General features: G+C 51.9%; 2 protein-coding genes across 9 annotated transcripts in view; one reads left to right on the top strand and one right to left on the bottom strand.

The window, feature by feature from the left end:
* Window positions 1-6099, top strand: ALKBH2 (alkB homolog 2, alpha-ketoglutarate dependent dioxygenase). 4 transcript variants are annotated; one of them, XM_055551077.1, is made up of 5 exons: window positions 1-150; window positions 658-1090; window positions 2707-2905; window positions 4739-5060; window positions 5850-6099. In XM_055551077.1, the coding sequence occupies exons 2-4, from the start codon at window positions 814-816 to the stop codon at window positions 5043-5045; spliced, it is 783 nt and encodes a 260-aa protein (XP_055407052.1). In that variant the 5' UTR covers window positions 1-150; window positions 658-813; the 3' UTR covers window positions 5046-5060; window positions 5850-6099. The 4 variants fall into 4 exon arrangements, with proteins under 4 accessions (XP_055407052.1, XP_055407051.1, XP_055407054.1 ...); XM_055551076.1 differs by having other exon boundaries at window positions 24-169; XM_055551079.1 differs by having other exon boundaries at window positions 24-169; window positions 5853-6099.
* Window positions 5243-12420, bottom strand: part of USP30 (ubiquitin specific peptidase 30) — a 24034-nt gene continuing 16856 nt past the window's right edge. For 4 of the 5 annotated variants that reach the window (XM_055551072.1, XM_055551073.1, XM_055551070.1 and 1 more), the window contains 4 exons: window positions 11663-11743; window positions 10751-10970; window positions 8152-8272; window positions 5243-7707 (listed from right to left, as the gene is read on the bottom strand). In XM_055551072.1, the coding sequence (XP_055407047.1) occupies window positions 7443-7707; window positions 8152-8272; window positions 10751-10970; window positions 11663-11743 (687 nt within the window). In that variant the 3' untranslated portion in view covers window positions 5243-7442. The remainder of the gene's footprint in view (window positions 7708-8151; window positions 8273-10750; window positions 10971-11662; window positions 11744-12420) is intronic. The other variant, XM_055551074.1, reaches the window with a different exon arrangement.

Below are 12420 nucleotides of genomic sequence, written 5' to 3' on the forward strand. Positions count from 1 at the left end.
CTGGATTTTCTCCAGAGCGCCGCTGCAATCTACCCGGAAGCAGTTCTGTGGTCGGGGCGGGTAAATGTTTTCTCTTCCCCGCCAGCCATTCCTAGAGTGTCGACAGGAACTGCAGTTTAGCGGATGCTGAGATTTTAAAGAGAACCCTCGGTACCACCACCCCACGCACGTATTACAGTTCTTATTTTCTATCAGAGTTCGGCGTACTTGTTTATGACCACGTTTAACCGTTGTTAAACATTTAGAATCTGAATCATGTCCATTTCAAGATCCCAATACTTAGTCTGTTAATACTTGTGTGGGAGGGCCTGTCAGTTATCCACCCCAGTCCTTTGCAGGGTGGCAGGGGGAGAGAGACATGCTTTTCTGGGTGAATTTGGGCAAACCCCTGCTCCTCTCACCGTGTCACTGTCCCAGGTATAAAGTGAGGGATTGGATAGTAGTTTCCAGGTTTGCCAGTGGCATGCGAATTCCGCGGGGGCAGGGAGAAGGGGAGTTATTTCTTAAAAATTCCTATTTTGGGGGGATGGGTGGCAGGCACGTGGGTTTTGCGAGCCAGGCAGCTGATTCTGACACCAACCCGGGTGTGGGAGACCCCTGACCAGATCACCTCTGAGGGATCCTTCCAGCCTTAACCTCCTCTTTCTTCCTTTATAGGACTTGGTGTTAAACTTTTAAAATGGAACCTTAAAAACAGGAGGAATGCCCCTGTGGGACCACTTTGCAGAGTAGATTTTGGTGTTTGGGACAGGCCCTGGACAATCTCTCTTGGCCTGGCCATCAGCTCCCAGGTCTTCCTGTTGTGGAGACAAGATGGACAGATTCCTGGTGAAGGGGGCTGTTGGGAGCCTTAAGAGAGGGATGGAACAAGAGCAGACTGGAGGAGGCCCAGCAGGGTTGGCAGAAGAGGAGGGAAACAGCAAGAAAAATCCCAGGAGAGCAGCCCTGGGGAATGGAGTTGACTCAGCAGGCCTCAGCTGGTGGCGCATTCGAGCTGAGGGCCTGAACTGCGATTTCACAGTCCTGTTTGGCAAAGCCGAAGCAGACGAGATTTTCCAAGAGTTGGAGAAAGAAGTGGAATATTTTACAGGTAAGCAGGGGATGGTGGCTGGTTTGAACACACTACTGGTCTGTGTTTAGAGAAATCTGAACTTCAGAGCCATTAATAACGGATTCCAGCACAAGCTGGAATCAAGATTGCCGGGAGAAATATCAATAACCTCAGATATGCAGATAACACCACCCTTATGGCAGAAAGCGAAAAACTAAAAAGCCTCCTAATGAAAGTGAGAGTGAAAAAGCTGACTTAAAACTCAACATTCAGAAAACTAAGATCATAGCATCCAGTCCCATCACTTCATGGGAAATAGATGGGGAAACAATAGGAACAGTGAGAGACTTTAATTTTCGGGGCTCCAAAATCACTGCAGATGGTGACTGCAGCCATGAAATAAAAGACGCTTGCTCCATGGAAGAAAAGTTATGACCAACCTAGACAGCATGTTAAAAAGCAGAGACATTATTTTGCCAACAAAGGTCTGTCTAGTTAAAGCTATGGTTCTTCCAGTAGTCATGTATAGATGTGAGAGTTGAACTATAAAGAAAGCTTAGCACCAAAGAATTGATGCTTTCGAACTGTGGTGTTGGAGAAGACTCTTGAGAGTCCCTTGGACTGCAGGGAGATCCAACCAATCCATCCTCAAGGAAATCAGTCCTGAATATTCATAGGAAGGACTGACGCTGAAGCTGAAACTCCAATACTTTGGCCACCTGATGCGAAGAACTGACTCATTTGAAAAGACCCTGATGCTGGGAAAGATAGAAGGTGGGAGGAGAAGGGGATGACAGAGGATGAGATGGTTGAATGGCATCACCGACACGATGGACATGAGTTTGAGTAAACTCCGGGAGTTGGTGATGGACAGGGAAGCCTGGTATGCTGCAGTCCACAGGGTCTCAAAGAGTTGGACATGACTGAGCGACTGAACTGAACTGAATAACAGATGAGTTTGTTAATTAACAGATGAGTTTGTTAATTAACACATACTCCTGGCACCTTTGGGCCAAGCACCTTACTGGGTGCTTGCGATACAAACTGAATAACGGGAATCGCCTGTCCGCTGAGAGGTGGGAAGTTACCAGGTAATCCCTGTGCACCAGTTCTCAGTGTCAGCTGGAGGACTCTGTTGCTTGTGAGCACTCCATTGCTGGCCCCGCCCCCTGCAGTCTAGTGTCCAGAGTTTCCGGTGCTGCTGAGACTGGAACCCATACTGAGAACCACTGCAGGGTGGCAGAGCACAGGGGAGTGTAGAAACGCCCATGGGAGACCCAGCTTCCATCAAGAACTGCATTAGCGCCATCTCCCCTGGATGCCCACACCCCCGCATCCCCGCAGTTGGCAACATCACCGTGCTAGCATGTAAGCTCACTTCATATTGCTCCAATTGTAGTCTCTTTTTTCTGGTTCTGCTGAGCAATTAAGTTACCGTGTTTTGTTTTTGTTTTTTAAATTGGACTAGAACTGTTTCTCTTAGTGTTGGACAAGAATCACTACCCTCACAGGAAGGGTTTGGGTGAGCCACAATCATTTTTGAGGAGGAGGTCCTCGGCCAGAGTAATAGATGTCACTCCTGTTGCACTTTCGCTCCTGAACGCTCAGGGAGCCAGTGGAGACTTCTGAGGCCCTGCCATGTCTCCCCTGCACAGGTGCGCTGGCCAGGGTCCAGGTGTTCGGGAAGTGGCACAGTGTCCCAAGGAAGCAGGCGACCTACGGCGACACTGGGCTGACCTACACCTTTTCAGGCCTCACTCTGTCTCCGAAGCCCTGGATCCCCATTCTGGAGCGTGTCCGGGATCGTGTTTCTCTGGTGACTGGACAGACCTTCAACTTTGTGCTCGTCAACAGGTGACACTCTGTCTTTACCTTTTTTTTTTTTTCCAGGAGCATGGACTGGATTTTATAAATCTTCTGTCTCTTCCAAAAGGAAGAATTTGGGATTCCCCTGCATTTTACTCATTTGTACAGCAGATAATTCTTGAGCGTTCCTGGGGCCCTAGTAGTGGAACAGCACCAGCATTTCGTCTTTATGGAGCACCCACCTCGGGGGCGGGGGGCTTTCCAGGTGGCTCGGTGGTAAAGAATCCACCTGCCAATGCAGGAGATGTGGGTTTGATCCCTGGGCTGGGAAGATCCCCTGGAGGAGAGCATGGCAACCCACTCCAGTATTCTTACCTGGAGAATCCCATGGACCAAGGAGGTCATGGGGTCCATGGACCGAGGTTATGGGGTCCATGGCCTCGTGGATGTGGGATTCCAAGGTGTCAGATGTGACTGAGCACACACGTGTGCACCTTGGCAGGGAGGGAGAGGCCGAGAGCTGATGAACAGGATACCTGCAGTCGTTGATAAACGTCTTGTAGAAAATTAAACAGGCTGATCTTAGAACATCTGGGAGGGAGGGTTTCTCAACAGCACTCGATGCTTTCAGCCAAACAATCCTCTTCTTGGGGCTGGCTTCTGTGGTGTCAGATGTTGGGCAGCATCCCTGACCTCCACCGACTGGATGCCAGGAGCTCCCTGTGGATGAGAAATGGTTGCCCGCTGTATCAGCACACGGAGGAGGCGCGGCTGCTGCAGCCTCCCCAGTGGTGCACCATCCGGCCTGGCAAAGAACAGGATCCTGGCCCCAGATCGCTGAGGTGCATGTCAAAGGAATGATCTCAGTGAGCCCAGATTCTTGCATCTTCCCATATATAGAAAATACTGAACTCATTAACCCGTGATGTCTGGTTTTCTTTAATTAACAAGAATCTTTTGATGTTCCGACTACCTGGTTTTTGTTGCAAAAGCCCTCTTTATCCCGGCTCCTGCCTTGTCTCTTTGGGGCCATCCCTCAGAGCTGCGAGACCACCTCCTGGGCGTAAGTCCTCAGTTCTGTCTGCAGAATGAAACAGTTTTCAACTTTTAGGTTGTGCATTTTTTTCAAGGGCCCCTTTGGAGCAACGGAATGTCTCCAGACATTGCTTGAGTGCCCCCGGGGAGGGCAGAATTGCCCTGGTTGAGAATTTGGGGTTTAGGGGAAGATGGCTAGAGGAGGGGTCAGGAAAGGGTGACATTGGCGCTTATAACTAAACCAAGGGAACGTGAGCCCCACAGGCCTCTGCAGGGAGAGCAGAGGGAGTTTGGAGTGTCTGTGGAGTGGAAATCCCACTGGTGGTGCCAGAAAACAGTGTATGAGGGAAAGAGGGGGTGTGGGTGAGCTCAGCTCAGAGGTGGGCAGGGGCCAGGCGAAGAATACAGCTTTTATTCTAAGTTACAGAGAGAAGGCATCTTACGTGATAAAGGTTTACAAATATGAATCAGGGGTACTGTAAGACGTGTGTTTGGCCTCTATCCACATGTGTGGGGTTTTTGTTTGTGGCCGCACCGTGTGACGTATGGGATCTTAGTTCCCCAACCAGGGACCAAACCTGGGCCGTGGCAGTGGAAGTGTGGAATCCTAACCACTGGACCGCCAGGGAATGCCCTACTGGTGGGCTGTTTTAAAGCCTGTGATCAGAGGGCTGATAACAAAGTGAAAGGCTAGCTTCACTATGTAGACCAGGTGCGGCCCTTCAGCCCCTGCAGGAACCTGGGTTTGTGGCACTGTTTCCTGGCTGGCGGACGAGGACCTCCACTGTGGGTGGTGTGTTTCCAGAAAGGACTGTACTGTGAACTCTACTCGTTTTCTCACTGCAGGTACAAAGACGGCCAGGACCACATTGGCGAGCACAGGGATGACGAGAGAGAACTGGCTCCCGGGAGCCCCATCGCCTCTGTCTCCTTTGGGGCCTGCAGAGACTTCGTCTTCAGGCATAAGGATTCCCGGGGGAAGCACCCGTCCCGGAGGCTGGAGGTGGTCAGGCTCCAGCTGGCCCATGGCAGCTTACTCATGATAAACCACCCAACCAACATTCACTGGTACCACAGTCTCCCAGTCCGAAAGAAGGTTCTGGCTCCCCGGGTCAATCTGACATTTCGGAAAATCCTGCCTACTACAAAGTGAACAACATTGTTAACAGTGAGTGCTTCTGTTGGCTCCTTCGCTCTCCACTCCTAGAGGGAGCTGCTGTTTCTTTTACCAACAGGGAACATGGAACGGGTTTCACCCAAGCGCAGGGCTTCTTACAGGTACAACATAGAACTCAGAGAAAGAGGACATTTGTATCAGACTGGTGAATTATGAAAAAATACCAGCTGATGTTTTTCCTAACAAAATGATTCTTTTATTGCTATAATACAGCAGATACAAAAGGTACCTTAGCAAATACATAAATCAACAGTTATTATGGCATAAACTATGAGTTTGACTCGGGTTTTTGCAAAAAAAAGAAGTGACTGAAAATAACTGAATGCTAGAAATAAGATTATTTGGCTGCTAACTAACGCCTAATTATTTACAATGTGAGGAAGCAGGGGTAGAGAAGGTGCCTAGAGATCATTCACATTTATAGCCGTAGCCGTGGCCCAGTCCCTGGCCTCTGACCAAAGGTCTGCTTACAACCAAACATTCAAAGGAGGCACTGTTCACACCTGGCACCTCTCTTTGATGGCAGATTTCAGAGTACGCAGCGACAGAAGGGCAGGTGCACAAAGCTACGGTTGGCCAGGCAGGTGAAGGCCACATGACCTGGGCACGTGTTGCCCCAGGCTTGGGTATCACAGGGACGCTCCTTTCACCATCAGAGCCGGGGTCTGCCACGAAGTTGGGAAGGGACATCTGCCGGGAGCACAGCAGAAGCTTCACGCTGCTCCTTTCTCCCTGATGCTCGCGGTCTGGAGAACCCTCACAGTCTGTTTCTCTCCATAGCAGGACTTCCCAGTCCTCGGCATGCACACACACCTGGCCCAGTGGAATGGGGACTGCCCGGGCCTCCAGTGGGTTCAGCTGACATCAAGGTCTTGTCTGGGAGTGTTGCCAGCCTGCCCACCAGGGGAAGCATGGGCCTCAGCCTGACCTTGGTGACCAGGATGCACCTGATTCCAAGTCTTACCTCTGAGGCGTCAGTCTGGATTTGGTATCCTTTCTTTTTTAAATAAAAAAATCTAGTTAAAACATAGATACCGCTGTGTCCTCGAAATTCCTTTGGCCCTGGGCTGCCTTCATGAGACTTACCTGAGGATGGGGGAGGATGATCAGATGGGGCCTTCTGTATGAGGTACTAGAAAGCAACACATGTAGAATATGGATCTAGGACAGGATGATGGGACTAGGTGTCAGCCGCCGTTGTGTGTTTCAAAAGTTTTCTTAAACTTCTTTCTTCCTTTTTTGTGGGATGGGATGGGCCTGACTTTGATGGCCATGGAATCGAACTCGTCACTTTACAGATGAGGAAACCAAGGTGTGGAGAGGTGGAGGCCCCGAGTGAGGTCTGTGCCCTTCCTTCTGAATCCAGCTCTCGCGCGGAGGCCGGGATTGTCTGTCTGTCTGTCTCTCATGGCCCCCGGCTCCACCTGTAAACCTCAGGAGCTCCACGTGGGCAATAAATAAATAGGTGAGAGTAATGGTCCATGGTGGGTCCTGGCGTGAGAAAGGTTTTTCTATGGAGCAGGGTGGTCGTGGGTGCAGTGCAGAGGCCGCCAGGTTCTGGCTGTCCAGGCAGTTATGTAATAAATGGTGGCCACACCTCTCAGAGTCCAGGACACGCAAGATGACTGCAGCCAGGAAGCTGGTCACTTGTCACTGATGAAGTAGAGACAGAATTCCCCCGAGGGGCGGGTTTGGCAGATGAGCTTTCACTACATGTAAAGACTCTGAAAGATTAGAAAAAGACGTACAAAAGGGGAAGACGGGCGTGCGCCAGGCGTCCTCTGAGCTGTCCCTTGCTCTCCATTCAGTCACTCTGCAACAATCAGAGCTTTGCAAAAATTGTCCGTGTGACTCCCAGATGAGGTCTGTTTTCCAGAAGGGACGTGCTACAAAAGCAGTTGAGAGTGAAAGGCACTTTTTTCCTGTGAAATTGTTGCCTTTAATGATTTCACTAATTCATCCGTTTTCGTGGGCCTTGCTTGCTTATTAAAAAGATCTACGCTGAAGCCCTGGAGGATCAGACAGTTAACTCCCCTTTAAGAACACCTGATGCATCAGAATATATTTAAAAAAAAAGTGGCTTCTGGAGTCTGGTTCCTTTTAATTACCTGTATCGGGTGAGTGACAAGACACGGTCTAGCCACACATGGTGCCTGGTGCCACCCTGGTGCAAGCTGTGCGGGGAGGGGGTGGGGGCCTCATCTGGTGTGAATCGGGGCTGCCAGTTCCTCTGTGGAGCCTGCTCTTACACCACACCAGAAGGCCACAGGACTGTAGTGGGGCTGCTCACACGTGCGCACACACGCCACACACGCACAGACACACAGGGCTGGTTCAGTGCTGGCGGCTCTCCAGCCCTGGGGCGGGGCAGGGTCATTCCTCAGACTTGTACTCCCGACCCTGCGGCTGCATCTTGGAGAGGACGCGCTCGTAGAACAGGAGGTAGGCGCTGGAGGACAGCACCTCCTGCAGGCTGGCCTTGCGGACGGTGTCGTCGGAGACCCACAGCCACTGGCTGCTGGCGGAGACGGGGTTCTTGGCCGAGGGCGGGGAGCGCCGGTAGGTCACGAAGTGTCCAGAGTGCATGTCCCCGTGGTGGACGACCACGGCCATCAGCTGGAAGAGGTATGTGGAGGAGCTGAATGGTAGGAACAAACGCCAGTGGTTTACAAATACAATGAGGAAGGTTTAGAGGCAAAAGCAAAGAGTAAGAGGACCCTAGCTGGATTCAATGACGGGGACTGATGATGCTGCAGCCTGACAGCTGGACGCTATACAATCCTTAAAATGCAGACCTCCACTGACTGGCCTGGTGGGCCGTCCAGTTCTGAAGGTGTACTTGCATTGTGTGGTATATGCACACAAACACACACCTTTACAGAGAGGAAAACCAAGACTTAACTGGTGATCTCTGGGTGGTGTCCCAGAGATCTAATTTCTTTCTTTATACTCTGTGTACATACTTTCTTACATATGTACATGTATACACACATACCCATAATATTTATGATTTATGGACTTCATAATTCTTATTTTTAAAACAATCAGTGAATGAAGCTTGTGAGTCTAAGGAGCAGCTCACCTGTAGTCAGGAACAGCTGGGAGGGGGAAAGGCATGGGGGTCGGCAGGGCGGGCAACAAAGACGGGGAGCAGGCGCCATTCACGAAAATCTGTGTTTTGGGGCCCCCCGGGTGATTGCGAACTGCAAGAAAAAAAGGCCCAAGGCGATTAAGATGAGCAGCGGCTCTAGGTAAACAAAATGTGGTTTTTGCTTAGCTTGAGATTTAACTCCCTGATAAGGCTACAAAGGAAAAACAGATAACTTGATTTTGTACTATGTTGATTCATAAAACTTCCTACTTTTTTGTCTTCACCTGCTTTACTCCCAAACAGAAAAACTGTATCCCCCTCCCAGCCTCCTGCTCACTGTGACAGCTTTGTGGATCTTTGAGATTTCCAGGCCTGGCTGCTAAAGACACATGTCAGAGCCAAGCAGTGGCCCACTTACTGGCCTGACCACAACTGAGGCTTCTCAACCTTGATGCTCTGGTCGCCCTTTGTGGGCGCTGTCCTGGGCACTTGCAGGATGCTGAGCAGCACCTCTGGCCTCCACTCACACCAGCGCCTCCTCTCCCGGCCGAGACAACCAAACACACCACCAGCCCCAGCCCGGTGCCCCCGGGGCCAGACTCCCTGCTGAAAAGCACTGATCCCAGCCCGGTGCCCCTGGGGGCCAGACTCCCTGCTGAAAAGCACTGATCCAAACATTCTCTTTTCTCCGACTGTCAGCTTCTGAGGAGCGGCAGTCGGCAGGCGGAGACAGCAGAGATGTGTTCACGGGTGCAGATGAGATAATTAAAGAGATGTTTACATCTCTTCTCCTTTCAAGTATCATATTTGGGGGCCTTTAATACCGACCAGCTACACTGTTGGCCTCTTTAACCACCACACTCTGAACACTAGCAGACCTGCGCCCCTACCTGGGAGAGGAGAAAGTGAGGCCAAGAGGCCCTTGATTTAAAACTGGGCCCTCTTCCCACCCCTGCTGCTTTACTCTCAAAGTTAATCTGCGGATCTGCTGAGAAAGGACAAAGATCCGTCCCCCTGTGAGTGATGTCCTGCCAGGCCACACTGCTACTGCTGCTAAGTCACTTCAGTCGTGTCCGACTGTGCAACCCCATAGACGGCAGCCCACCAGACCTCCCTGTCCCTGGGATTCTCTAGGCAAGAACACTGGAGTGGGTTGCCATTTCCTTCTCCAATGCATGAAAGTGAAAAGTGAAAGTGAAGTCGCTTAGTCGTGTCCGACTCTAGCGACCCCATGGACTGCAGCCTACCAGGCTCCTCTGTCCATGGGATTTTCTAGGCAAAAGTACTGGATTGGGGTGCCACTGCCTTCTCCGCCAGGCCACGCAGCTAGATGTAAAAACGAATAACAGTAGTGAGGGGGCGGAGACTTCCCTGGTGGTCCAGTGGCTAAGACTGTGCTCCCAGTGCAGGGGGCCCAGCTTTGATCCCTGGTCAGGAACTAGGTCCCACATGCCACAACTAAGACCTGGGGGGCCAAATAAATAAATAAATATTAAAAAAAAAAAGAATAAAAGTAGTGAGGGGCACTAGGTGGGGAAAGGCCAGGGTGCAGGGAAGACAGTCCTGGCTTGACTAGGAGCAGCAAATGGGGTGGGCGGTTGTGGAGGGAGGGTGGAATGGGACGGGATGTTCAGGCTTAGAGCCTTTAAAGTCAGTGGGTTTTCCCTCATTAATGAAGAACTAAACACATTACATACAAGACCTTAACAAAACTGCCCCTCACTCCATTCCAGTTCCAGATGCCCCGTCTGGCACTCAGCCTCTGGGAGCCTTGGTTCTCTCTTCAGTGAGACTGAAGGTGATAACAGCTACCTGGTGCCTGAGTCAAGGATTAACCTCATGGGAGGATTGTAATGGGATCAGATAAATCAGCAATTCAGTAAAGAAGTAGCAACCCAAGTAAGATGTTTAGGGATCTTCAGCCAAGATACCGCCTCCCCACATTTCCTGTCTAAAGGAGGTGATGGGAGGGAGGCTCAAGAGGGAGGAGATATATGTATACCTATAGCTGATTCCCTGGTGGCTCAGACAGTAGAGAATCCACCTGCAATGCAGGAGACCTGGGTTCGATCCCTGGGTTGGGAAGATCCCCTGGCGAAGGAAATGGCTACCCACTCCAGTATTCTTGCCTGGGGAATCATGTGGACAGAGGAGCCTGGCAGGCTATAGTCCATGGGTCACAAACAGTCAGACACAACTGAGTGACTTTGACACATAGCTGATTCACACTGTTGTACAGCAGAAACCAACACAACATTATAAAGCAATTATCCTCAATTAAAAATTGAATATATTCACTAGGTGACTGTATGGGGGCAGAAAAGAAGAAATTCAGTGGAATGAGGCGAGTCAATTATTGTTTAGCCAGAAGATCAGAAAGCAACCTTCCTCCCTCCTGCCTGTGTGTTTCCATCCGTCATAGAGCTTTTAAAAACTAGACATCACTGTATCATTTTAACCCCTTTTATGAAACCCGCCTTCTCTCACCCCCAATCCTGCTGTTCTCAAGACTTTAAGCGCCATCGGGCAAGCCTGGCCCTGGTAGCACCAGGGCCCAGAGGGTCCCTCTCTCTGCCCCTTGGACACACACCTGACTTGGGGACTGCCGGCCCGTCCTGCAGCTCCAGCGCGGGCCCTGCTTTCTCACACCGCTCAGGGCTGCGGTGACCGGGCTTGTGTCCCAGGAGGTGGTACTTGTAGATGTCCATCATCAGGAACTCGCCGAACTGCACGTGCTCGTGCCGCTTCAGGGGCGCGCCATGGCTGGACCAGCTCAGCCGCTGGAGATGGATGCACAGGCACTGCGGCAGCTGCGGCGGAGAAACAGGAAGGGTGGGGGACAGGAGCGGGACCGGGGGGCCCCAGACCAGAGCCAGACCCAGGGTTCTGGGAGCAGAGCCGCATCTGGGGGGCCCCCAGAGCAGAGCCAGACCCGGGGTTCTGGGAGCAGAGATGGATCTGGGGGACCCCCAGAGCAGAGCCTAGACCCAGGGGTCCTGGGAGCAGAGCCGGATCTGGGGGGCCCCCAGAGCAGAGCCAGACCCAGGGTTCTGGGAGCAGAGCCGGATCTGGGGGGCCCCCAGAGCAGAGCCAGACCCGGGGTTCTGGGAGCAGAGATGGACCTGGGGGACCCGCAGAGCAGAGCCTAGACCCGGGGGTCCTGGGAGCAGAGCCGGATCTGGGGGGCCCCCAGAGCAGAGCCAGACCCGGGGGTCCTGGGAGCAGAGCGGGACCCGGGGGGGCCCCCAGAGCACAGCCAGACCCGGGGGTCCTGGGAGCAGAGCCGGATCTGGGGGGCCCCAGAGCACAGCCAGACCTGGGGGTTCTGGGAGCAGAGCCAGATCTGGGGGGCTCCCTGAGCAGAGCCAGACCCGGGGGTCCTGGGAGCAGAGCCGGATCTGGGGGGCCCCCAGAGCAGAGCCAGACCCGGGGGTCCTGGGAGCAGAGCTGGATCTGGGGGGCTCCAGGGGCAGAGCTGGCCAGGTGTGCGGCATAGGCTCACCTTCCCCAGTTTTAATTGTTTGACAAATGTGGTCCTCTGGTGTTCCACCTTCTCCCCATTCAGCGTCCCTTTTGCCTCAATCTGAAATAAAGGAAACATCTCTCTGAAGAAATTCTTGAAACAGGACCCTCAGAGAGAGCAGAGGGCCAAGCTGGAGTTACCCCAGCATTCATTGGGCACTTGGCATCCACCTGCCAAAGGAACTCAGCTGCCCAGATATTTGCAAGTTAGTTTCACTGTTTTAAATGGGCTTCCCTGGTAGCTAAGCTGGTAAAGAATCCACCTGTGATGCAGGAGACCCCAGTTGGACTCCTTGGTTGGGAAGATCCCCTGGAGAAGGAAATAGCTACCCACTCCAGTATTCTGGCCTGGAGAATTCCATGGACTGTATAGCCCATGGGGTTGCAAAGAGTCGGACATGACTGAGCGACTTTTGCTTTCACTGTTTTAAAGAGGATGACATGGTTGGATGGCATCACCAACTCAATGACATGAGTTTGAGCAAACTCCAGGAGATAGTGAAGGACAGGGAAGCTTGGCATACTACACTCCACGGGGTCACCAAGAGTTGGACATGACTTAGCAACTGAATAAAAACAAGAGTCATTAAATAATTGTGACCGTTGCAGAGAAACAAAGAGGCCGCAATGAAACTCTGCACTGGCTGCCTGTCATCTGTTTTGTTTTGTGTCTTCAAAAATTCTTTCCTGTACACTTTCTCTTAATTCAGAGGATGACATTCCTGGGGCAGTTGGGCA

Source organism: Bubalus kerabau, chromosome 16 (assembly GCF_029407905.1).
Source record: "Bubalus kerabau isolate K-KA32 ecotype Philippines breed swamp buffalo chromosome 16, PCC_UOA_SB_1v2, whole genome shotgun sequence".
Lineage (NCBI taxonomy): Eukaryota > Metazoa > Chordata > Mammalia > Artiodactyla > Bovidae > Bubalus > Bubalus kerabau.

Coding starts and splice junctions, on each gene's coding strand:
- ALKBH2 (XM_055551077.1), top strand. CDS start 814: ATGGACAGATTCCTGGTGAAGGGGGCTGTTGGGAGCCTTAAGAGAGGG. Junction 1,091..2,706: donor AGAAGTGGAATATTTTACAG/GTAAGCAGGGGA, acceptor TCCCCTGCACAG/GTGCGCTGGCCAGGGTCCAG. Junction 2,906..4,738: donor AACTTTGTGCTCGTCAACAG/GTGACACTCTGT, acceptor TTCTCACTGCAG/GTACAAAGACGGCCAGGACC.